At 39.7% G+C, this 24663-nt stretch overlaps 1 protein-coding gene across 1 annotated transcript; it reads right to left on the bottom strand.

The window, feature by feature from the left end:
- Nucleotides 1–456: 456 nt before the first annotated feature.
- ttll11 (tubulin tyrosine ligase-like family, member 11) lies at nt 457–24630 on the bottom strand. The gene is made up of 10 exons (XM_008304183.1): nt 23517–24630; nt 19163–19262; nt 18047–18180; nt 15816–16106; nt 15399–15683; nt 14635–14730; nt 14438–14550; nt 6797–7042; nt 4650–4756; nt 457–2057 (listed from the first exon to the last, which is right to left on the bottom strand). Exons 1-10 carry the CDS (start codon nt 24054–24056, stop codon nt 1744–1746), a joined length of 2226 nt encoding a protein of 741 aa, XP_008302405.1. The 5' UTR covers nt 24057–24630; the 3' UTR covers nt 457–1743.
- Nucleotides 24631–24663: the final 33 nt, after the last annotated feature.

Below are 24663 nucleotides of genomic sequence, written 5' to 3'. Positions count from 1 at the left end.
ACTGTGACGACTGAAGGCAGCATTAACTGGCACCGCCAGCCTCTGCAACAGAAGGTCGAGGAAACATCGGCAGATGGTTGTGCTGTGAAACATATCTAAGGTCTTAAAACATGTAAAAAATGAGCCATTTCAGATTCATCTAATCAGCCTTGTTGAAGACAGAGATGTAAACAGCACAAAGTGCCAGCAGTGCTGCCATTATATGTGACAAATGGTGCCCTTTAATGAGCTCATGGGGGAAATCACTCCGAGGTAGGACAATAATAGCGTGCAGACGAGTTGTACTCCATATTTGCAGGGTTTGGGCAGAGATGCTTGCATGATTGGAAATAGGAACATTGAGGATGATATACAAAAAAAATGAAAAGTGTATTACAGTTTGAAATAGCTGAATTAAAAGCCATACTTTCAAATATATCTGCTCAGTAGTAGTATTAGTGACCACATCAACACGTCTTCAGTTCAAAGAGCAAAATGTATTTTATTTTGACAGTGTTATCAATACATTTCATTCACATAGTCTGCCAGTGTTAACAACCCCATACATCTACGTCACATTGTCATAACCACACTGCAGGTAATATGTTAGCCCGACAGTATTTATAGCAGAAATCGTTTACAGGTTTAGTTCACTGTATGTTTTTTCACAGCTGCCCACACTGCAGGTGTTTTGTCTTTCTTTGCACAAATTAATTGAACTATCTTAGTGTAAATACTACACAAAAAACAGAGTTCATTGAGTACTGCAGAACTGTAGTGTAAATTATCTGAAATGACTGCTTGGCATCCACCACTGGTTAACATTTTTTGTGTAACTGCCAGCCGTGTCACACATTACATAAAGTGTATTAACAAAAGCTATCCAAATCTCATTTAGGAAACAAAGCATCTATCTAAATTGTGAAATTTTGTGCCATGCAATTACTTCTGAAACAATTAATTCTCCATGGCAGTTGTGTGGCTACGAAGTAATCTTCCTAAAAACATGTGAAGGTCTGAGGCTGCCTGACTGGAATAGCTGCTGAACTGAAAGAGGCTGCGTGGCCTTTTCTCTTTGAATACGTTTTCACTTAACTCATTGCTAATGGGCTCATGGAGGATGTACAGCTGAGCCACCGCCTGTCAATAGGCTTTCACCGCCGAGCTAAACACAAACTAAACACACACTCAGACATACACAACACGCGCACATAAATGCTCAGTCACATCCATTTCTGTGCAAATGCGATAGTTCAAAGAGTTGCTGTGCAAATTCAAGAATATAATACACTGAGGATGCTCCCTTATACCCACGTATTTATGTGTGATGTGTGAGAATCTATTGAAGAGGAGCATCTAATGTTATCCCTGAAAAGAAAGTTTATTTGGGTGTACATGTTGCCAGACAAAGGTGAAGGGAAGCAAATAGCTGCCCTCTAGAATCAGTAAGAATATTAAAAGCAGCCGTAACTTCCTCCTGACAGGACCACACTGTTCATATAGTCTGATCCTGCCAGGAGGAGAGGAGCAAACGCACCAACCTCCTTATATCTTGTTCTGTTTCCATTCCAACCCCCCTGCAGACATCTTCCTCCTCTGAAGAAAAAGCAATCAGGCTGAGACCGGTTCTCCTGCGAGTCAGCCAGCAGGGGTCCAGCTAGTCCTTCTCTGGAGCTGCAGAGGAGGGATGGACACCTAATTTTCCTGCTCCTGTTGAGAAGGCTAAAGGCAGTGTTTGGGGGTTGGATGACTAGTTCCTTCTCATCAGTTCTCCACGTTGGCTCTGAGGGTACGGGGCTTGAGTCTTTGATGCAGCCGGTAGTCCTGGCTGGCCGCCCTTCGCAGGGGAGCTGGGGAGCTGAGCTGAGGGTTGGTGAGGCACAGCGTCTGAGCTTTAATGGCTCGTGGCAGCGCCCTGCTGCAGCTCAAAGATCGTCTGTCCTCGACGCCCGACTGGGGCCCCAGCTGAGCCTCGCACAGCTCCAGAAGAGACACGACCTGCTCTCTGAGTGCCAGGGATTTGAACCTGCGACCTGCCAGGTAGAAAAACGCTTCCACAAACGCTTGTAGGCCCATTCCTGAAAAGCAGAAGTTGGAGTTTCACTTGACAAAAACAACAAAAAGATTTTACCAATCACTCAAGTCAGTGACAGTGTACATTCAACCAGTGGTTATCCCAGATTCAAAGAACAGTTTGACATTTTTACCTTCTGTAATATAGTTAGATGAACAGTTGATGTCATTTTCATCTATCCAGTAAGAAGCGACCAGTTAGCATAGCTTAGCATAAAGTCAGGGGCTGCCTTCGAAACTTTGTCTTTTGACTTTAACTTCATACTGCAGCTGCCTGATGTACCGTTTCATACAGTATGAATACAATTGGGACAAACTACTTCCTCATGCAGTTAGTAGTGAGAAATAAGTGGTCATCTGTCCTCGGCAGCTCAAGCTTCTTTACTTGCATGAGTCGCCGTGGTGTATTGATGTAACTGCGCAGAGGATTCTGGGTCATAATGGCGAGAAAAGCCTGCTGGTTTTATATACTGAGAAATCTGACTGGATGCAATACGGCATCCTGGTATTTTTAGCGTACTACGTTTGACATGCTTCGTATTGGGATGTTCTAAATCTTTTTCTGACGCACTATACAGTACGGTCTGTCTCTAAGTGTAGCCCTGTGATAGCCTGGTGACCTGTCCAGAGTGTCCACTGCCTTTGCCCTACGTTGGCTGGGATAGACTCCCCGCGACCCTAGTGAGGATTAAGCGGTGTATTGATGATGGATGGATGGATGGATGGATTGATGGATTGATGGATTGATGGATGGATGGATGATATAGTATGGTAGTAGTCCAAAGGCAACAAAATCTACCAATCAGCACTTTGAAAATACAATATTCAACACACTATATCTTGTTTAATCCATATAAAAACCAAGCTTAGGAAGTAAATGCACTATTTTACAGGGGTTTCTGACAATTTTCTTGTCACTGAGCTATTCCCAGGCAGCCGGAGAGGACTCCAGCCAACACATAGTCTGTCTTTTGTACAGATTCAAGCCAAATTATTTACACAGCACCCAATTTGTTTACTTCAAGTAAATCGCCAAACCTCCTTTCTGTTGCGCATTCAAAAGAAATTCTGTGGCATCTGCAGGATTATTACTAAATCCACAATGCAAGGATGTGGCCAGAATGATTTCTACTAATATTTAAAGCAGAGGTATTATTGTGCACTTGAAAATGTACCCGGATATCAATTGAACGCAACCGTGTTAATCAATTTGCTTAAAAAACACATAGCAGCATACACGAATATTGGAAACACATTTTAGGTTTTTGCCTTAATTGTGTCCTAAAATACCTCAGCATGCAGGTCCGCACACACACTGACAGGAGTTTCAGTCTGCTAAAATATACACTGAGTAGCTCAAGGTTATAGTGTTCATTTTTGGCTGATTAAACTTTATGATCATTTTGGAAGATGCAATTTGGGATGCTGTTGAACTGCGCTGCATAATACAGAGAGCTGTTTCTGTGTAGCGCACCTTCATTCATACAAATGGGGGTGGATAAATGTATTAATAGTATCACAATGCAAATCAACGGCACCACAAACTGCTGCCTCCAAAATGATCATGAAGTTGAGTCACCACCTCTCAGTTCCAACAAAAACTGAACATTAGAACTTGCACAATGATAGGTTTATCATCTACCCTTGACAGTGAATGCTGCACACTAAAGTTCAGTGTAACAGTTCACATATAAATATTTATAGTACAGTTGTAAAATATACAGCTCGAACTGTATGTGTTTGCCTCCGAGGGAAGAGCAGTGGTCTTCAGAATGCCAGGTTGGACTCTCCTCTCGGCTCGTTAAATCATTCAACTGTATGCAGCTTTTAAAGAGAAGCTGATGTGATTATATTATTATAATTTTAGCATTTTCAGATCTTGCCTCGGGGGCCAAGGTCAGTGCAACTCGAGGTCAAAGAATGAATGAGAAAACACTGAACGGCGCTAAATTTATACCCCAAAGATCTCCTTCCTATTTTCTGTTTTCAGCCCAGAAAAGCAGCGATAAAGAGTAATGATATGTCAAGTCACACTGGACTAACATTGAAAGCTGGTGGCGTCATTTGTAATTTGGAGTTCTTTCATTTGTCCTTTTAAAACTTTGTCACATATCTCAAAAACAAAACCAAAAAAAAGACATTTGTAAATTCAAAGTTTGGGGCTTTTATCTCTGTTCCCCACAAATCCAACCAGTGCACACACACACACACTCACAGAAATAACAGACCCTGACTTCAGTCTCCCTGCATACGTATGAGCTCATTCTAAATTCAGCCCACAATCTCCTCTGTACAGGCCCTTCCATCCCGGTCCATGTGATCTCCATCCATCCGCTCCGCCTCGCAAACATTCCTCGCAAGGTGCAATGTCTGAATAATTCATGTCGGATAGTCTCTTCGCTGTCACATTGTGATCTCAGCTCATTTCAATTACGGGAGCACAGTGTCAGAGGGAATCTGACAAAGAATGACAAGCAATTATCTCCAAGCATATTATTTGCTCCGAGTCTCAAGGATGCCCGGCTCTCTGTCCTCTACATATCGTTTCTTTGAGAGGATTTTGTTTTTGGTGTGCATTAATGTGTGCCATGTGTTACCTGCTTCTCTGGAGTCGGGCATCGCTCCCGACCAGCGACGTGTGATGTCTATGTAGAGGATGTCCACTGAGGCCATGGTGAAGTTGCTGTTGCTCAGTTTACAGGTCCTAAAAACAATTAGGACATCTTATTATCTCGTATCGGTACACATGTTTTTGAGCGCAATTGATTGTCAGCAGATTGTCAGAGTAAAGAGCAAGAAACAAAAAAATCAAGTCCTTTAAGGTGGAGTCTGTGACTCTGGAGAAAGACTGTTGATGTTTAGATAGTTACATGTTCAACATTTACTGTCCTTCTGTCAGCCATTGCCCCCTTTCCCTCCCATCTCATCTTCCTGTCGCTTTCCCTGAGTTCTGTGCACGAGTACAAACATGGACAGGACATAATGAAGTAGTGTTGAGAGGATCAATCTGAGCCTTTCTTCTTTGTTTACAGTTTACAGAGCCAGAGCTGTGTATGAACACCAGATTTATTTTTTTCAGCACACACACACAGAACGGACAGCCAGCATAGCCTTCCATGAGGAGATGTTAATTCAATTTGATTAAAAAAAAACAAAAAAAAAACAAGAAAAATCAAACAAAAAAACGACACTGGATTAAAATTGTTTAAAAAGTAAGAACCAGACTAGCATCTCAACATCACGCTGATGTTTGTAGGTACGTTTTAATGATGTTTAATGTGATACAACTACTGAACTATTTATCCTAAAGCCAGCCACGCTCTTTTCTCTGGAGACTGTTGGTGCTTCTTAATAAGCTTAGGTGCAGGACAAGAAGAGCGTTCATATTTGTAAGTTAGATAAGAAGACCATTTTGGCAGAAAGGCTGTGTTGCATCGCAGGCTGCTGTCTGACCCAAGATAAAAAATAAAAAATAAATAAATGAAAAAACAGTAGCTTTATGTAAGCTTTGATTGGCTGTATGCAGGCAGGTTTATCATCCATGCAGACAAAGACCTGCTGGTAGCCTGTCAAATAAATGCAAAGGTGGGAGCATGTCATCATGAACCCTAAAAAAATATGAAGCAGAATGTTTTCTCTTCTGGTGTTCGATCTGCTGTCTGAAAACATGGACCACATGACAGACACTATGACTAGATACAGTATGTATGTATTTATGTATGCTATACCAAAAAAACAACTGTCAAGAGTTTCATCTTTTCTTGAAATACTGAGCAGACGGAAACAGTATTATTTTAAACATATGAAATTCATTTAAAATCAGAAACAGAAGATAACGTTCCTCAAACCTGCATCTACACACATTGATAAAAGGGCTTTCAGACAGAATGCAACACCGCTGTGTTTTGAAACCCATCATTTCCAATGGTTTGCACAGCACCACAACAGTTTGTTACTGTGGTGAGCAAAGTGCACGTGCAGCGCAGTGCGGCGTGTCGCCTGGTGAGCTTGTGCATAAACTTAGACCGTGACGAATACCTGTGCAGCCAACAGAAACAAGGCATCCAGCCGGGCACTGAGGGGGAAACTGAGGAAAAGCTGATGTTGTGTGTGTGTCTGAATTCCCTGAAATATGTGACACAAGCTTTTGTTTCTCCTGAGATTCCATTCAAGTAGGAATTCAGAGTTAGGTCAGAGATACGTGTAGCTTTTGTTTGCCATGTGTTCCCTCCTTTGTAGCTCCACAGATCTATTCAAGTTTCTTAATTGAGGTAATGAGATACAGAAGTCGAATTTTCATACAGAATATCACTCTGACGTAGTCCATAATAGCACTGATGAGAATAAGAGGCCACTGAGGCTCTTAAGTTAAAACCAAATTACATGACAGTCTGTTTGTGAAATACACCAAGTTACCTAACAGCAGTAAATAATCAGAAATTGCACGTTTCACACAAGAATGCAGATGAAACTCAAGCAAATTTAGGACTGGATTGTTTTTTTCTGTATATAATGTTTTCGTAGTTTTTAAAATATTTTAGGGATGGTTGTGTACCAACTGTAACTATTAGTTGCTCTTATTGTGTTGACATATTATTGACAGTTTAGTGTCGGTATTTGTTTGGTTCTATCCAAACTGGTTTAAAACTGTCAGCTTTTTTGAATAAGTGGCTCCAAAAATATCATCAGCTACTACGGCACAACTAAACTTGGATCCGACAAATCAACCAAACACAATTCATACCTGATGAAGGTTCGGAAGGCAGTTGGACCCAGACGCATGTTGCCCTTGACCCCGAGGAAGCGTATGAACAAAGCTGCGATTCTCTCCACCAGCCGCAGGTAGTTGAACTGTTTGGTGTACTTTGGGTAAACCTGCTTCAGACACAGCGAAGGCAGAGATCCGATTTCATCAGGGCTCCTCTCTTGTGACTCTGCTTCCATGGGTATCTCCTCCCCATGTTCAAACCCTCCAGCCCTCGTATGGGAACTTGTGGTGAGGAAAATCAGGAAAGAAACAACAAGAAAAAAAAACAACATATTATTATGATTTTTACCGCATTATATTTCAGTGACAGGCTTCATGGATTAGCGAGCTGAAATAGCACTTAACCAGCAGATTTAGGGACTTAAAGTATTTCTTTTTGTGCTGTCCTTGGCTGAGTAATAGCCCTCAGGCCCTGCAGCACTGACCATAAGACCATCCCAGAGAGCTTTTGTCAGCCGAGCTACAGATAATACACCACTGGAGGTAGATAAATGCACCACGCTTTTCACTTCAATCTGCACTTACAGTCTAGCTTGACAGGCAAAAAGCAAAAAATAATGCAGTATGAAGGCTAAATAACTCTCTTGTCATTCCCCACAGCGCAGGCTGTGTATGGCCTTTTCACAGTCTTTTACTACATTCCCAGCATTCACTATCAGTTCCAAACACCAACATCATAGAGATTTGGAATGAACATTTTGATTTTTTTTTTTATTGTTATTCTTATCAAGTTGATACTTCTTACCATATTTGGAACTGAATTAACCAAAGCCCAGAAAGGAGGGGCACACTGATGGAAGCAGCGCCATAGCTTATCCTTCACCTGGTGACCAGTGCTCATTATTAGTCAATGAAAGCTTGCACAATGAAGCAACAACTTACTGAAATTAACCAAAAAGTATTCCATACACTATACATTTGGTCAATTGCTTTCACGTGGCACAAAAGTGGTTAAGATATTGGTGAAGAAGATGGTTCTTCCATGCAAAGAGTGAAGCACAGTTTTGTTTGATCATAAAAAGCCGACACACAAGATGTTTTTGTATCTTTTGTCTGTTAAAATTACTATTCCACAGGGTACCTTTAAAGGTCATCCACAACAAGCCCCGAGAAAAAACACCATGCTGTGGAACAATTTTGGCATAATGGCTACAATCAGAATTTCAATTCTTCTCCCTATTTACATTCATTTCAAAAAGAACAACATTAACACATTTTTTTCTTAATATCTCTGAAGGGAGACTTTGTTAAAATTAATATCTAATCCATTTGGTCTAATAATCTTTAAAAAGCACCTACAGTGGTTCCTTTGTAAACGAAGTTCTGTTTAAATTCAATGTTTCAAAGCAAAAATGCATTCTGTGTATTGTTAGGGCTTAATAAACGTGTTGGATGCATTTCATTACCCCTGCCAAGGACGTTATGTTTTCATTACTGGGGTTTTTACTGCATAGAGGAACTTTTGGAGCCCCCTGAAGAGGTTTTAGCCAGCACCAAAGGAGAAGCACCAATGCCAAAATGATAAGGACCAAAAAAAACAAAACAGTTTTGTTAATTGGAGGCTCATCTACTCAAGCATAATAGACTTTTTTTGTTTATCAAGTGGTCAGAAAAAAAAACAGGAAAATGCATACATTTCTATCAAATTAGGTAACAAAGACGCGGGCTGATCATGCTTACTGCCGTCCGTTGTCTCCCCCCCAAAAGACCCCTTCTGAGCCTGGAAAAACACTGATTACAGTTTGCTAGTCTGTCAGAAGGATAAGGTCCATTTTCATAAAAGTAAGAACCTGTTCAATTTTGATGCAGATCTGGTTTGGGTTGCTTATTAAGAGTGGACAATTGGTTTCTGTGGAGGTCTGCGCTCTCCAAGTGCCCTTATAATTCCACATGAAATACTTGCAAAGCAAACAAAACTGTGATCCTCTTATCAAAGCGTTGCTTCATATCCCAAAAACTCCTCAGGGTATCTTTAAGAAGCTTCAAAGAGCAGAAACCCAAGTCGGATTAGTCCATCTATTCTGATAATCAATTAATCACTTCAGTCACTTGTAAAGCAAAAAATGTCAAGCCTTTCCTTGTGTGTCAGATTTTCTGCTTTCCTTTGTTTTAGATCATTGTAAAATGAATGTATTTTGGGTTTTGGAGTGCTGGGCAGTCAAAACAAGACATCTGGAGAAAAAGAACATTAGATATATGTAAGAAATGTGATGGAAAATGTTGTTATTTTTAGTTTATAGCCTAACAATTAATTGGTAACTCAAGAGAAAAAATGCCAGACTATTATAGAATAAAGACAATCTTTACTTGCAAATAATGTCAGGTGTGATTGGCTACCATCAAAAACTTTCATGTCACAGCTCATTTATTTTAACTTTGCCCTTCGTCCCCTCTGCCAGCTATGCCATTGTCCTTTTCCTGAGGGTTATGGCGCTTCTCATAGAAAATTAATCTGAGCTCCAAGTTTTGTGTGTGTTTCTGCCCTTGGGCCTGCGTGGGTGGCTACACACTGTGCTTGACTGACATCTCCCTCACTCTTAATTTAGCTTTGTTGCACCTGAGAGGTCAGTACAAATTATACGTTTATCATTCTTATTAGTACATGCAGTCCAGCGACCTCAAATAATTCCCATCACAGAAAGCTAAGCAGAAGTTGCATCAGCTTAATGGCGAAAAAGACACCTGTGTGGCTTTGCAGGACCTCGAAGCACGACTCCTATTGTATGTGAGTGTGAAGACACGCGTGCAACAAAGGTACATTCACGCCAAGGGGATACAGTACTGCTGACTTTTATGAGGCAGTTTCTTTTGCCATGAATTAGTAAGCAGTGTGAATGGCACTGAGAGAGCACTGCTGAATGTTTAATAGAATCAATCATCCCTCAGCAGCCAGAAGGACACCACCCACATCTATTTAGACAGGACAGGCTCTGCTAAAAATGGACACATCTTCAACAGAAGCTGACAGCCAGACAGACAGCGAAGCGAATGTCTACAAACATTCTAGCGGAAGGAGAGAAGAAAATGATGGAGGTGAAGCAAGAGGGTAAAAGGTGAAGAATGGCAGGTTATTAGGAAAGCATACAGAGGCCCGGTGCCAAGTGTTGAGTGTACGTGAGGACAACTAGACCCAGTTCTGCAGTCATTAACCTGCATGAATGCTGTTGTTGCTCTTTTTGTGAACAAATCTTCAAAAGATACAGCACACTGTCAAAACTATTGAAGATGTGTCAATTAAAAGAAATCCCAGTGTCTGCATACCTGTCTCCATTTTAGAAATCGGAATAGTTTGCCTAAACTCTTCTCAGAGCACAAGTCAGACTAAACAACAGCAGAGTTTTTGTTTACATAAATAATTTAAACATCCCTTTTTCTCAATCGTTTCTATTCCACACAGCCACCACAGTTAGAAAACTTAGAAATGATGTCTACAGGCATTTTATTCCAAGGTTTCTTCAACAAAAGGCCAATTCATATTTTCCATGTCCCAGTGCACAGACCGATGGGGACTTTGAAAGCGGACAGTGGACGCAATCGCGGTTCTATTCATACACGAGTACAAGACGGTCGCACTGCCCCTAAAAATGAACAGAGAGAAACACACAGGGCTCCATGGAGGGTTCTGAAAGGTTCGCTGTGACTTTGCATTACATGATATTGCAGCTACTTCCAGATTGGGCTGTAGCACCATGTCAGTGTGATTGTTCCTGAGGTGTGCCGAGCGCAGTGGGTGGACATAGCACAGGATTTCTGGAGAACTTGGAACCTCCCACTGTGTTTAGGCCCTGGCAATGGAAAGCATGTACAAGTCAAAGCACCTCCAAAATTCTTTCAGTTTTACACAACTCTTAATGATGAATTCTAAAAGTGTGGATGACAGATAATCTTTTCGTACAGTCTCTCCTTTTAGCAAGCATTTGTTTTGAGCATCATTTGTTTCAGGGCACATGTGCAGTTGGTGTGCTTGTAGTGCATAAAGTCCACGGTCCTAAATTTTGGGTTCTATGCGGATATCCACAGAGTGGTCTGTGCGGACCTTTGCCGAATTGGGAAGACGACAAAATTTACTTCACACAGGCCACTGCGGACGAGGGGATGTGAAAAGCATGAAATGGCCTGGGAACGTCTCAACTTTAAAGTCCCCATATGGTGAAAATCCACTTTTATTTTGTTTTGTAGTTGTTATAATGACAGCGAGTCTTCTTCCTGAAGAGGGCATGGACAGCAGCAGCTCAGCTGTATTTGAAGCTACAGACAGTGACAAAGTCCATTTACAGCAGGGATAAAAGCAAGGGTTATACAGTCATGGTGAAATGAACCATCTTTTTGCAGTATTTTGAGCTGGAAAAAAAAAGACATTCTGGGGACTTCCATTAACTTACTGAAAAGAGACACAATATGGGCCTTTAAAATCAGCGCACTGCACTCAATTCACCTTGTTTCTCTTTATGTAGATGATGTTTTTGTAATCATGTCCCTTGCCCCCTATTGTAGGTACATGTGCCTATGAATATCAGCTTTTTGTTCTCACCCACACTCACCTTTCATAATGGCTCATAAATCACCCACAGAGACATCATTCACAGGATTAATGAGCTGGGTGCAAGCAGTACATGTCTGGGAGTCACTGATACCATCACACACTCCTCCTTATAATTCCCAATTTATGTCTACTCCCTTCTCTCCAAAATGCCACTTTTCCCCCCATTGTTCTGTCATTTTATATTTACTTATCTCTTATATAAGTCCTTACTCTACCTTCCTTAAATAGCAACACACCCAGCTATAACTTCTTATTGTGCACCTGGTCAGATCTCACCTTCATTTCACTTCATCTTAACAAGTGAAATTCATACATGGGTGAATTCAGCCCAAACTGCGTTCTGAATGACTGAATCCCATCCATCCCGCTGCAGACCAGCTGTCAGCAAGCACAACACAGGTATGTGTATTTACTGGTGGACCATCTGTGCAATAGGCAGGTTACTTAACCTCTCCATAACAATGTTGGAAATAGTTTGTGCTCTGAAAGACTGACTGCTCATAATTCTCAAAGTCTGCAAGAGGAAAAACCCAAACAAACAAAAGAACCCAGTCCTCTCTATTAAAATATTGCAAGTAAAACTATGTGAGAAGGTTAGATCATTAATAACATAAAATATTAAAAGCTACAATCCACTGCATCCCTGAGAATGTAATTTTATCAATACTGGGATACTGAACTCATTAGTCAGAAGATGCATAACAACAAATAGATTCCCAGTTCTTATTTCCTTTGCTTGTTTTCCCCAATCAGCCAGAAGTGGTGTTCCTCTCCTTCATCAGCAATCATATTTTTGTGAAAAACAATGGCCATGAGTTTTTAATTAATTAATCCAACAAAAACATATTTTCTCTTCTAAATTTCTAAAATGATTTAGCTAAAGTAGTGACATACTTATTGGCTGTTGATGCATCTGTATTAACAATAAAAACATGTTGTTTATGATAATAAATCAGCCACAAATCAGTTTTTATCTACACTGGGTAATTTAACATTTGGTGTTTTTAATACATTCGCTGATAATAATTCTGTTCTTGAATTTAATTTTCCAATTTTCCTTTTTGCCTTTATTGGATAGTGCAGTGAGAGAGAGAGACAGGAAAGTGGGGGAGAAGAATGGGGAAAAGACCTGTGGAGAAGAGCCATGAGCAGGACTCGAACTCAACCAGGTGAGCTATAGCGGCGCCCCTGATTTAATTTTCAAATTTAACGTGGTATTCACAAGGACTGCAACTCATGATCTGTTGATCTGTTTTCTTGATTAATCAATTAGTTTTTTGTTCTAATAAAATGTCAGGAAATGTTAAAAAAAATGCTGATGAGTGTTTCTCAAAGCCCAAGATGACATCCTAAAATGTCTTGTTCTGTCAACAACCCAAAAGTATTCAGTTTACTGTTGTAGAGAAGGAAAAAAACCCAAAAAATATTCAAATGCAAGAATCTGTATTTCAGAGAATTATGACTTTTTTTCCCTGTAAAATGACTGAATATATATATATATGGCATATGCCTTGCAGATGTAACTACACAATAAACACACTGCATGGAGATGAATGATTAATTAGTTCAGGTTTTGCACTTGTGTCGCAGCACATCCAATCTAATGGCTAATTTAATACACATTAGCGATAGCTAGTTAGGAAATTATTAGCACTTCGCTCACGTCAAACACAAAGCTGAAGGTACATTTCCCTGCAATCACAACCTGACATAAGCACTAAATGTTTTTGCTTTCTGAATTAAGCTGAACCACAACACAGTCATGACTGTCGTTTACCTTTTCTCTGTATATAAATACCACATTAAGATGATTTCCTCAGTTTTACTTTGTGAAATGTATTCTAGGATTTTCAGCCAACACTGACTTAGTTACACTCTTAATCTTGGTCCTCAGCTGAAACAGATATTTGCGTGTAAAATACGGCAATGGTACAAAAGTTAATACTGACTTACACTGACATTGATTGCAGATTTAATCAATTAATTGCTCAAGTTAAAAAACATTAAGTCGACAACTACTTACTAATAAACTAATCAACTATTTGGATAATCGATTAATCAGCTTGAGTAATCTTTTTAGAAAAGTATTCTGGTTTCTGTATTTCTTTGAGAGTAAACTGATTATCTTTGGTTTGTTGACAAACAAAGACATTAGAGGGCATCATCTAGAGTTCTGAGAAACACTGACTGACATTCATTTTCACATTTATCTTTTTTCTGACATTTAATAGACCAAACAACTAACTGATCAACTGACAATCAACAGTATAGTTGAACAATGACAATAATCATTAGTTGCTAGTTAAGATACAGATTGGAAAATTTTGTTTGATCCCAATAACTCAGGACCTGAGAGTTAAGCCAGCAAAAAGTGAGGGACATTAAATTAAAGGATTAAGGGTCTTAAAAAGATATAAATTAGCCCAAATGAAAATAAGGGAACAGCATTTTGTGTTGCAGACTAATTCTTCCATATATAAGCACAGAATGTGCTTCTGCTGATTCTAGCTACATGGAATATAGCAATACAGGAGAACTTGAGATTTAAGTATATTCTCGGTGGGTTAATATCAATATGTTACTGGTCACGACTATAAAAGCTAAGTGGGTATTATCCCTGGAAAGATATCCCTCTCACTTGCAGAACAAAGCAAATCAAATATCTGATATCAAGAATAATCTCGGGAGGAGGCAAGAAAAAAGGCAAGAAATGGAGATGGTGGCAGAACAGAAACCGCAAATCCTCTTGTCATAAAAGAAAAACAGAGCGAGGGGGAAAAAACACAAACCCTAATGGTGGAGGAGATTTACTGGCAGGCACCACACAGGGCCAAGCAGCCAGAGAGATTGAGCCACCAGACTAGTATAGTAATGTGTGAATTTCCACCACGGCTCAGCTGAATTTAATTTTTCCATTTAACAAGCTTAGGGAGAGCTGTTGAGTGGTGCAGAGCGGGGCTCCGAGGAGGAATGGGCAGAGTGAGATATCATGTCCTTTAAAGTGGACAGGCAGACAAAGAGTGGAAGGATGTAAGAACTCCAGCTTCAAACCGTGTGCAAGTGTGTGTATTTACATTATCGGTTTCTTGTGGCCCGGGTCCATAAGGCGCAGAGTGTCCCTGATCACTCCCACTTTGACCTCCTCATCCACTGGACTGGGAACATATTCAAACACTCCTGGTGCCACCTGAAAGAAACAAATGCTCTTTACAACAAAGTGAAAAAATAATGATAACGCTCTGGTGATGCTGATATTGACAATCACTCTTACTTCTTGCTCATGTTCTATTCTCATACTGGGGTTGGAGTTGACCTCTAGTAATACTGGCTTCAGGTTCTTCATCAGCAGGATGTCAAAGCCCAATATCTGACAAAGACACACACCACATTAAATACCTATTTTATATATTTACATTTAAGAACAAGGTAGATTATACAAAGATCAGTCACAATATTAAATCCACTGACAGGTCAAGTGTATAACTTTGATTGGGAATCCTTGAGTCATGGCATTCACGTGAATTTGAAACATACCATCCGCATTCGTACCAAACAGCAGGACCATAAGTTGTTAAGAACTATCTAGTCTGATTAATTTTCTGTATTTCTGGAGAAGACTTAATTTCAAAGTAAGAAAAAGTCAGTAAAGAAAGAATCAACTGAATGTCACAGAATTGAATCTGAACACGCCTCTGTGTTTTTAGCTTATAGCCTAATCCTTTACATTCAACACACACACATCTGAATCATAAAAAGTCCTACTGTTTTTGCTACTGTTATTTTTAGATCACACTGTACAGGAATAAGTCACCTAAGTTAATTCTGATACAGAGGAAAACTGTCAATCTGATGATTATGAATCATAATCTTATCGTAGTGCCTTTCTATATAATTTGCAGGCAGACTTTTGGATAGAAAAGGAGCAAGTGGGCAGATATAACCATAAAAATGTTTTTCCAATCTGTTCAGAGCACATTATCTGTGACATTTGAATAATGTATTGATATTCTGTAACACCCCCCCATGTATACCCACCTGGAAGCATGTAGGTCCTGGTTTTCCAGGCGGTATGTCAGCCTGATAGAAGACTTTAAGTTCAGGCACCACAGCGATGGCAGTCTTAATAACAAGGGCGATGATGTCCGACCACACCCTCTTGATGTCTACACCTTTAGCTGCCAACCTGTACAGCACACTGGAGAGAGTGCGCTTGCTGCCTGTGCTCTGGCTGTCTGAGTGAACAAAGTTACCGCTGTGGACGTTGAGGGAGTAGTTTGTCAGGTGCATGAAAACGTGGCTCAGATTCTTCTGGCTGGGCTCCTACATAATTAGAATAAGAAGGACTTTAATTAGCTGTATATTATTAGAGAAGACATAGATGTTTTATTGCATGAGAACAAAATAGCAGCTATAAAGGAAATCCCCCAGCATTATTAGCCCCATCGTGGCTACCTGGTAGGGCTCGGTGCAAAAGCGTGTGAGGCCTTCTTTGGCAATGTAGATCTCCAGTGGCTCCAGGGACTTTATGAGCACGTAGAGGCGGATATCAAACTTGAGCTTGTCGATGAGTAACGGCTTTTGGATGTACTCTTGCACTACAGACTGTTTGGCCTGAGAACCCGCCATGAGCTTTAGGTCACTGGGGTCACGGATGAGGTAGATGCCGTCCCCCTGAGAGCCTCCATCTGGTTTGACAATGAAGGTCGGATTCACTGTGGCATCGTTCTCCTTCACCATGCGAATCTACAGCAGAGAGGAGAGAGAGAGAGGCCAGATAAGAAAAACCAAAAACTCCATATCCACTGAGTCTGAGTTAAGGAAGCTTTTGGAGGCTTAATACAGGCGTTTGTAGATATTTACAATGTGGGTTTTTGCTATAACACCTGGGAGGAGGCTCAAAACAAACATGAATCTGCCTCTTAATGATTTAAAAAAATATCAAATTAACTGTAAAATGGGATTCAACTTTAAAAAAAAAAAAAGGTTCTTGTTCATCATCTGAACTTACAAATAAATGATTTAATAATGGCTCTTGTTTAACTCTACCCTAGAGGAAAGATAGTTTTCTTTTTTTTTTAATTAGTGTTTAGAGCACGTAGTGTATAGAAAGCACGCTCATTATGCTACCTTTTAGAGTTGTCTTTTTTGAATACAGTAGAAACAGGCCGCTGGGATTAAAATAACATGATTTTGAAGCCAGAATTAACCCAAGGTAAAAACATAAACAGCATTTACCATAATTCCTGAGTTATAACCTCAATGGGTCTCTCATTGTGCAATTTGGTTAAATACATATCCTGACTTAATTTCTAACTGCACTGTGTCCATGGAAACTGTTCAGCAATGATCAAAGCTTGAGGTAAGCTGCATTTTGAATAAGTCTCACAATAATCTGCAAATGTTAACGGAGGTTTTATCTCCACCTACAGTATAAAACACTGTCTATCTTTCAATGTATTGTTTTATTTTTTCTAGATCTTGATAAATGTTACAGAATCAACAAGATGCGTGCAAACACAAAATCAAGCATTATATACCTGCTTCAGTTTGATTTTTTTAAACTATTGTTGCAATATGTCATACAAAGCCTCTGTTTTTTAAAAATTCTATTTACACACATTTTTGTGTGCTGAAAGTACATTTGAATGACAACTGTGATAGCTTGGTGCCCCCTGCTGGACAAATCATGTAGTTACTACTTAATTTCCTCATCTAGAAGTATTGACCCATTCAATTAGACCATTCATCTGAAATTATCATAAAATATTGTAACGTTTCTCTGAATGTAAGTGTAGTTTATGCAATTAGATATAGTTATGAATGTAAAAAGCCAATGAAAAAAATCTTTATTGTCAAATTAATTGTAAAGGCACCACTTCACAGCTTCAGCATCCGTGTTCATAATCGTACAAATGGTGGTACAAATTTTGAATACTAAGAGAAAGCATGAAAAAAGAAATGTTTTCAAAGCTGTCCAGACTTTAACTTCAAGTCAATTGTCTAGACTTAATTTATATAGACAGCAATGATGGCTACACTTCATTTAGGTGTTTGAGGTCCATGCTGCTACGTGTGTGGACTCATTTGCATGGCCTACTGGGACACTTAAAGGAAAAGTCAATGTTATTAGTAAAACTTGTCCTACACTGCCATGTCAAGTCAAAATGTAGGTTGTTTAAAACTCCTGTTAAATTATGAAATTCGACATCTCTGTATGACAAGAACACTAGTGCACACTGTATGTTAAATTGCTCCATTTTTAACATCTTGCTTTTTATGCAAAAAAAAGCACTGAATGAAATAAGCTCTACAACAGGAACATATAGTTTCTATATGTGTCTATATAGTTTCTAGATTTTTGCAGGGTTTTAATACAAAATATGTACTAATTACTCAGGTAAAATCATACCATAAAAACACGACAGAGTCATAACCCCAATACTAAAATTGGTTGGACAAATTCTTAATGTCAATCATATTCTCTCTCCCCTTCTCTCGCTCTTTTTTTTAACTTATTTATTTATTTATTTTTTACTGGAAAGCACTTTGGTGATACAAATGACTTGACTGTGTGGACAAAAATACAAAACTACAGAAGTGCCAAGATGCGTTTCAGCTAGCTACTCCACTTTTATCATGTCCAGCATCATAACTGTGTTTGTTACGATGTTATGTAACTATACCTGAGTGGAAAACTGCTGGTACTCTTCAGGGAGAATCCAGGAGCGGGGATAGAAGTCGTATTCTTCTGGGAACAGCTCCTGCATAGTCCGCACTGCCCGACTCATGTTAATCTTCCTCAGCATTTCAATCATCCCTGCAAGGTACAAATGACTGTTACAGAGACAACACTGACATTTACCTGGAAAGTATATTCAGATCAACGTATATTGTTTAGGACATTAAGGTAGTTCTGCAGTAAGCAGACTGACTCTAGAAAAGGATTTCAAAAAATTAAGAAAGAATTTCTTTGCTCAAAAGGCAGAAAGGCAACAGTTGTAAAACCATAATTCCACATGACAATATGTGCTGATCACAGGATTCTGGTGAAGCACGTTTCTCACTTATACATTAATTTTCAGAATCTCAAAAAACGGATTCATCTTTCCCTCATCACGGGTAGAGCAGCTGAAACAAGGAAGGGTTTACCTAACCTTTATTTCAACTCTACAAACCGCTGACTGTATACAGTGATGGACAAACCCTCTGAGACGTCATCCATAGATTTTCTAACAGCAGTTTTGAAGCTTAGCGTGCTGGCTCTGGTCATTGCCAACTTGGCATGCCTGACTCTAATCCAAAAACCAGCGTGAGTGGAGCTGAGGTAGGTCATGCAAACCTGTCTGGGCCATGGACTGTCCTATGACGCACCCACCTGTTGCTTGGAAGAGCCACACCCTTAAATATGCGTTACTTTAAGTTTAAATGCAATTCAAATGGGATAGTTATATACAAATTTACCCCCACAAAGTTGTCACAAACAGGCATCTTCCTACAGAGACCAAAACCATTTTTTTGTACCAGGCTGTACAAATTTGAACACTAAGGTCTGTGGGGACTGACTGGCTTTTTATGCCAGCCTAACTTGGCTATTGAAGAAACTGCAGTTTTTGGCACTTCTGTGTTGGCTTCTTTTTTCAGCCCTAACGATTGGTGCTTGCTGCAAACTTGGTGTGATTGTGGACTACTGAGTAGATAATGTACGCTGAAAATAAAAACATTTTTTCAGTTATACTTCAACAAACATTCTTGAAGGATCCTCCTGTGATAAGACATTTGTAAAAGAGGTAAAAGCATACCTGGGAACTTGTTGACCTGCCCTGAGACGATATTTTCATTGTCATGGAAGGAAACACCATGCCAGTAGATATCACAGGCTGCACGTCTTCCCAAAGGAAACTGATGAAAAAGAGAATCAACAATTAATGGGGAGAAATAATGGATGACCAACAAAAACTGAGAATGGTAAGAACTATTTGTTCAGGAAATCAGGCGTGTTTGCATTTTGAACCAGGCTTAATCTGTTTGTATGACTCAGGACATTAGCAGGGTGTTTGCCCTTCTGGTGATCCCAGAGCGCAGGGATAATCTTGCCTAAAGATGGCAGGTAGTGCGTGTTGTGTTGTGATGAGCTGGGAAAGAGGAGGAGAAGTGATACTATAAAAGGATTTAGAGAGCGAGGAAATCCCACTGGCACAAGGTGCAGCTGTTCTCCTCCACACCTCTTCTGCCCACACTCCAAATCACATATTATCCATCAAATATGTTACAATGAAGTTAAAAGGATAGGTTATTGCAGTCATAATATGGTATGCAAATGAAAACCGAATGCCACTGGAAAAAAGGATTGCGTGTAATATCCACTTTTCACGTCTGGATAATTATCTTTTAAATTTCCACTTAAGTTCCAGCAGTGTTTCGACCTCAAACTAATATATAAACACCTCATCTTCACTACAAAAAAGCTTTCTGTATTGTAGTAATCAAATACGCAGCCACATCTCATTTCCCAAAACAAACAATGTTTTATAGTTAAACAGCTGCTATTAACAGGAAAATTAACCTTCTCTCTCGTAAATAAAAATTAACTGAAAAAAACAAACTTTCTGTAAATCTATCAGGAAAACAAAATTACATAAAGTCATCTGCTGTATGTGTCCTGTAATCAACAGAGCTCCACACATGAAAAGTACATTGTTTAACATTGCACTGCTCAATATACCGAATGCTTTTTACTGGTTGCTGTATTGTTCTTAGAGTCTGCGTGGACACTCATTTCTATGTCCAAAAATGCCCACATCAAACTACGTCATATATTTCAAAGTTCCACTCTTTGATCTTCTCACAGCTCATGATTGATGAATTAAAACTCAACACAGCTCACAGCTCAGCTTCAAAACATCAACACAGAGCTGGAAAGACTTGTATCACAAAGTCTATCTTTAACTTTCTTGCATCAGCAGGACTCTATACTAAATTGGATCGGAAAGTCAGCAGCATATCATCACCACTCTAAATTCTACTCTGATACGACCCACCCTACTGCCAAGCTACAAGATAAACCTATGACAGCGCTGCATCTCATTAATGAGTTAGCATGACACTGTGTGAAACAGGGAAACCCTGCTCATCAGCCAAGACCTGCTATAAATACAACCACAAGGATGCCAGCATATAACTGTCAAATCGCATCAAGGAAGGAGATCAAATGAATTTTAGGAGTTTCTTGGAATGACACACAAAAATAGATATCACCTATTTGTGGGCACTGGTGGATGTGGGCTTTATTGGCAAAGTTTGTTTCCTGAGCCACTTTTTGTAAAAATAAATAAATAAATAAATAAATACTTTGCTGACTGGACTGTAGCCCAGTTCTAAATACAAATTTCTTTCAGCAAAATCGAAACCACAGAAACTTCAAGTTGCAGTCTATCTGCCATGCCTCCACTAAATAGCATTTATAGTTTCAGATATTCAGGTTATTATTTTCCAAACATGCTCAAAGGAAGCCTGTGGGTATCGTGAATTTTAAAATCTATACACATTAATTCAAAATGTCAGCTTAGTCTGTAAAATTCTTATCAAAAATACCAAGCCCATTATAAAATGCACGGTTTTTATTCTCATTTTCTGAAAGTTGTCATTCAGACCCTCGGGCTGCCATTCTCTCTGGCTCCTCAAAGAGGACTAAACGTCTATTGGATTAGAAGAGCTTAAGGCTAATAATTTCCCTCTGTTAAAGAGAATGCCATATGCTGAAAGTCAGTTGACAGCTGTCTCTCAGGCCAGAGAACACTACAGATGTAGATACGTAATGAATGACGAGGTGTTTTGCGACTCTCTAAAGCTATTTTGCCCCATTGATGTTCATTCCACAACTTATAAATAGAGCAAGGCCACTGGAGTTGTGACACTGTCAAAGATGCTGACAGGTACTTTCAAAATGACATAAGATCTATACCGCCCTTAACTTTGTTGGGGGTGCACCATGTAGACAAAGCGTGGTAACGTATAGGCCTTCTGCGTATCACTTCCGATACCAGACCTGGAAGGGTTTAAGTGTCACGGCTTGGTCAGTGGTGATCAGTAGTCTTTACTGCTCCTGTCTCATCGAACTGCTATTCTTTACTTCTCATGCATAATAGAGACCGTGATAATAAGGCTTGATAGCAGGTATTAATTGCATGACATTCAAAATGATCAGATGGTGTTTATGGCTCACAGTAAGAAGAACTGGATCAATTAGCTCTCTCATAAATTTTTTAAAGTTGTTGCTGTTCATCTCGAGAAACTTTCAACTACACCTGTCCTCTGTAATATTATCATCTAAGTCCGGCAAACTGAAATTGTGATGCTGTGACAGTTGGACATCTCGTCATCTAACCAAGGACTTAGAGGAAAGCACAAGTCATTACGCTTTAAAGTGAAGCTGCAAATATCAATGATTTTCTCGATTATAAATTGATCTGTAAAACATCTGAAAACTGTTAAAAAAAAAAAAAAAAAGTAAAATTAGAAAAAAAAACCTTTGTCTATTTTCTAGACTGTTGTTTTACCTCACCAATTATCAAAAAACATTTTGAATTCCTTATTGCTATTGCTATTGAAAACATTAAAACGTGGTGGAGGTCGACCAATTATGGGATCCAATATTCTTCATTTTTCCAATTATCTGTATCAATAATTTATTGAATGGATTCAGAATAAAACAAATCAATTGAAAAGGTGGTACTTTGTCTCAACTGCATGTCTCCAACTGTAGTCAACATTTGATATAAAGCATCGAGTGTGTTAACAACTAGCTTGACATACATTTGGTTAAAGACAAAGTTCCTTGGTGCCAGGGCCATCACAGAAACTATGTTGTAATAACAAAATAACAAGAACAGATGTGACAAATTACAGTGCATTTGGATACCTATAATATTCAGCAGTATTAGCAAGAAGGTGAACACACGTTTCTATTTTTGGCATACATACAGCTCATTTTTAATTCATTCTTAACGACAGTCAACTATGTTAACATACAGATGATTTCACCAACATCTGCTTAGACAAGTAGTAAGAGTTCAACAGTGCCACATGTCTTTGGGAATTTACTCACACCTACATCGGTTTCTCTGTCTATGTAGCCTTCTTCAATACTGCATAAACATCACAACAACAAATGTACATTGCGATTGTCTCTGCCAAATGTTTTCTTTCATCTCATTTTCTTACAACCACACAACACTCCTACACAGAGTGCTGTGCAGATTCACCATTCGGTTCCAACTTCTGAAAATATAGTTTTCTGATTCACATTTTGTCAGAGATAGTGCCTCTAATAAAACGTCTAAACTGGAGGAGTGAAGAAAAGAAACACATGGGGGAGGCTGACTAATGTAATTATTGCCATATTAATTTTAACAGCTCATAACAGTACTGATTATGAGCTCTTAAATACTCTGTGATATGAGCTGTTAAATACCCAGTAAAATTTATCTCAAGTTGTAGAAGTAGTGCTGCGCAAAGTGATACACTTGAATACTGTAGAAAATGTGCATTAGGATGATGTATATGAAAAAAAAATCACTGTTAATACTTATGTCAGCTTTTGGTTGTCTACAGAAGCCTACTGCCAATGCAAATGTTGTTTATAGTAATGTATAGCCTGATATTATGATATGATATTGCAAACTGGTCAATAATATTCACAATATTGTCTGATGGCTGTTACTTTAGACACTATTCAGGCACAGAAGATCTTTGACAAGAGGATTGCTCTTCTCATTACAGTTGAACAACTCAGTGGCTAAAGTGACCGTTTAAAACACACTGAAACAAAGAAAAGGTCACTGGTTTTGGATTTTATTGGTGGAAAATAATTGCAAAACTGGCTGTCAGAGGCTCATACTGCACAATTTTGACCCACGCCTAATCTGGCCATCATCTGGATGAAACTCTGATGGAGTGACATGACTGGTCCTCTCTGGATTGGGCCTGTCATTGACAGTCGATTAAACCATGCACTGTTGCTTAACTGAACCAGCTATTCACACGACTACTTACACAAACTAGTCACAGTAATGACAACTGCACAGCACATAGGTACATCATATAACCTGCAACACAAACAGCACAAAACAAGAAAGAAACTGCGCTAGAGATCACCTCTTTCCACTTGAGCTGCTTGATGCTTAACTTCAGAGCCTCTAGCGAGGTTTTGGCCTTCGATGTGTCCACTGTCACAGGTCTTCTCTTCCTTGCAAGTTTGAATCCGTCCTCCCTGCGTGTTTCTTGAATGTTTTTGGATGCATGGATGTTCACATAGTTGCCATTGGTCTCCAACTTGCCCTGCAGTATCTTCCCAGTTCCCTTGACTTGAAGTGTCCGCTCATATCCTAGTTTGTTCAAGTTTTTCTCAGCATGAGCAGACACTACAGATCCATGCGATGACAGATCTGAGATTTGTTTGCCACTAGAGTTTTTGTCATCTTTCCCCGGCTTACTACGACTTTTACCCTTATGTTTGGAAGTGCTGGATGCATCAGTAGCAGGTATGGTGATGCTGGAAGGGTCTGGTGAATCAGGAGCAGAGGGAGAAGACACCGGCACCTGCTCCTCGGCATCCACACCCTGCTTCTCGGCATCCTCACCAAAAGACTTCATTTGCTCGAGTTGAACCTTGACTTTTACATAATGATCACTCATTATGCGAAATGCGATGAGTGACGCTGCTGGGCAGGGCACAGTCGTACCACAGAGTGCAGTAATCCGACACCGGCAAGCTAGCGTTATCCACAAATAATGTAGCACGCATTGCTAGCTTAAATGGCCAATTAAAGATTAAAAGCCATTTGCTTCAGTGGGGTCGTTTCCCAAACAGACTGAGTGAGCAGAAAGCGGAAATATAGCCTCAGCTAGTTACCATTTGACTTGTCCGGCGAAACAAGTAACATAAGCTAGCGTCATTAGCCAGCTGGTTACTATATTTTAACGAGCAACTTCAAAAGGCTAGCGGCTCTCACAAGCTGCCGTTGACTTATCCTGGCTGCTAGAGGCAGGCTGGCGCTGGTAGCCAACACCGCTAGCTAAACCTGACGTTAGCCTGTCAAACTTCATTTAGCTAACACACTCACTTCTGAGCCGTTAACGTTACCCTGTAAACTCATGGTAGACTTCACCTTACCGGCACCGTTATGTACTTTTCTAGCGGCGTTTTGGCGTTGCCCACAGTCCAGTGCTCTCTCTGTACAGTATGTGTGTTATCGTTCCTGTGTTGTTAAGCAGCAGAAGGCAGACCAGCCCATCGCCCAGC

This window comes from Stegastes partitus, unplaced genomic scaffold (assembly GCF_000690725.1).
Source record: "Stegastes partitus isolate 25-593 unplaced genomic scaffold, Stegastes_partitus-1.0.2 Scaffold2154, whole genome shotgun sequence".
Classification (NCBI taxonomy): Eukaryota; Metazoa; Chordata; class Actinopteri; family Pomacentridae; genus Stegastes; species Stegastes partitus.
The sequence above is the reverse complement of the archived record's forward strand: the minus strand, read 5'-3'. Positions and strand labels throughout refer to the sequence as shown.

Bases quoted from the DNA above. Each gene is read 5' to 3' on its own strand.
- ttll11 (XM_008304183.1), bottom strand. From the start codon at position 24,056: ATGAGTGATCATTATGTAAAAGTCAAGGTTCAACTCGAGCAAATGAAG. The intron at 19,263-23,516 runs GTGATCTCTAGC...CTTTTTCATCAG, and splicing joins AGCAGCTCAAGTGGAAAGAG to TTTCCTTTGGGAAGACGTGC. The intron at 16,107-18,046 runs GTATAGTTACAT...TCTCTGCTGTAG, and splicing joins ACCAGCAGTTTTCCACTCAG to ATTCGCATGGTGAAGGAGAA.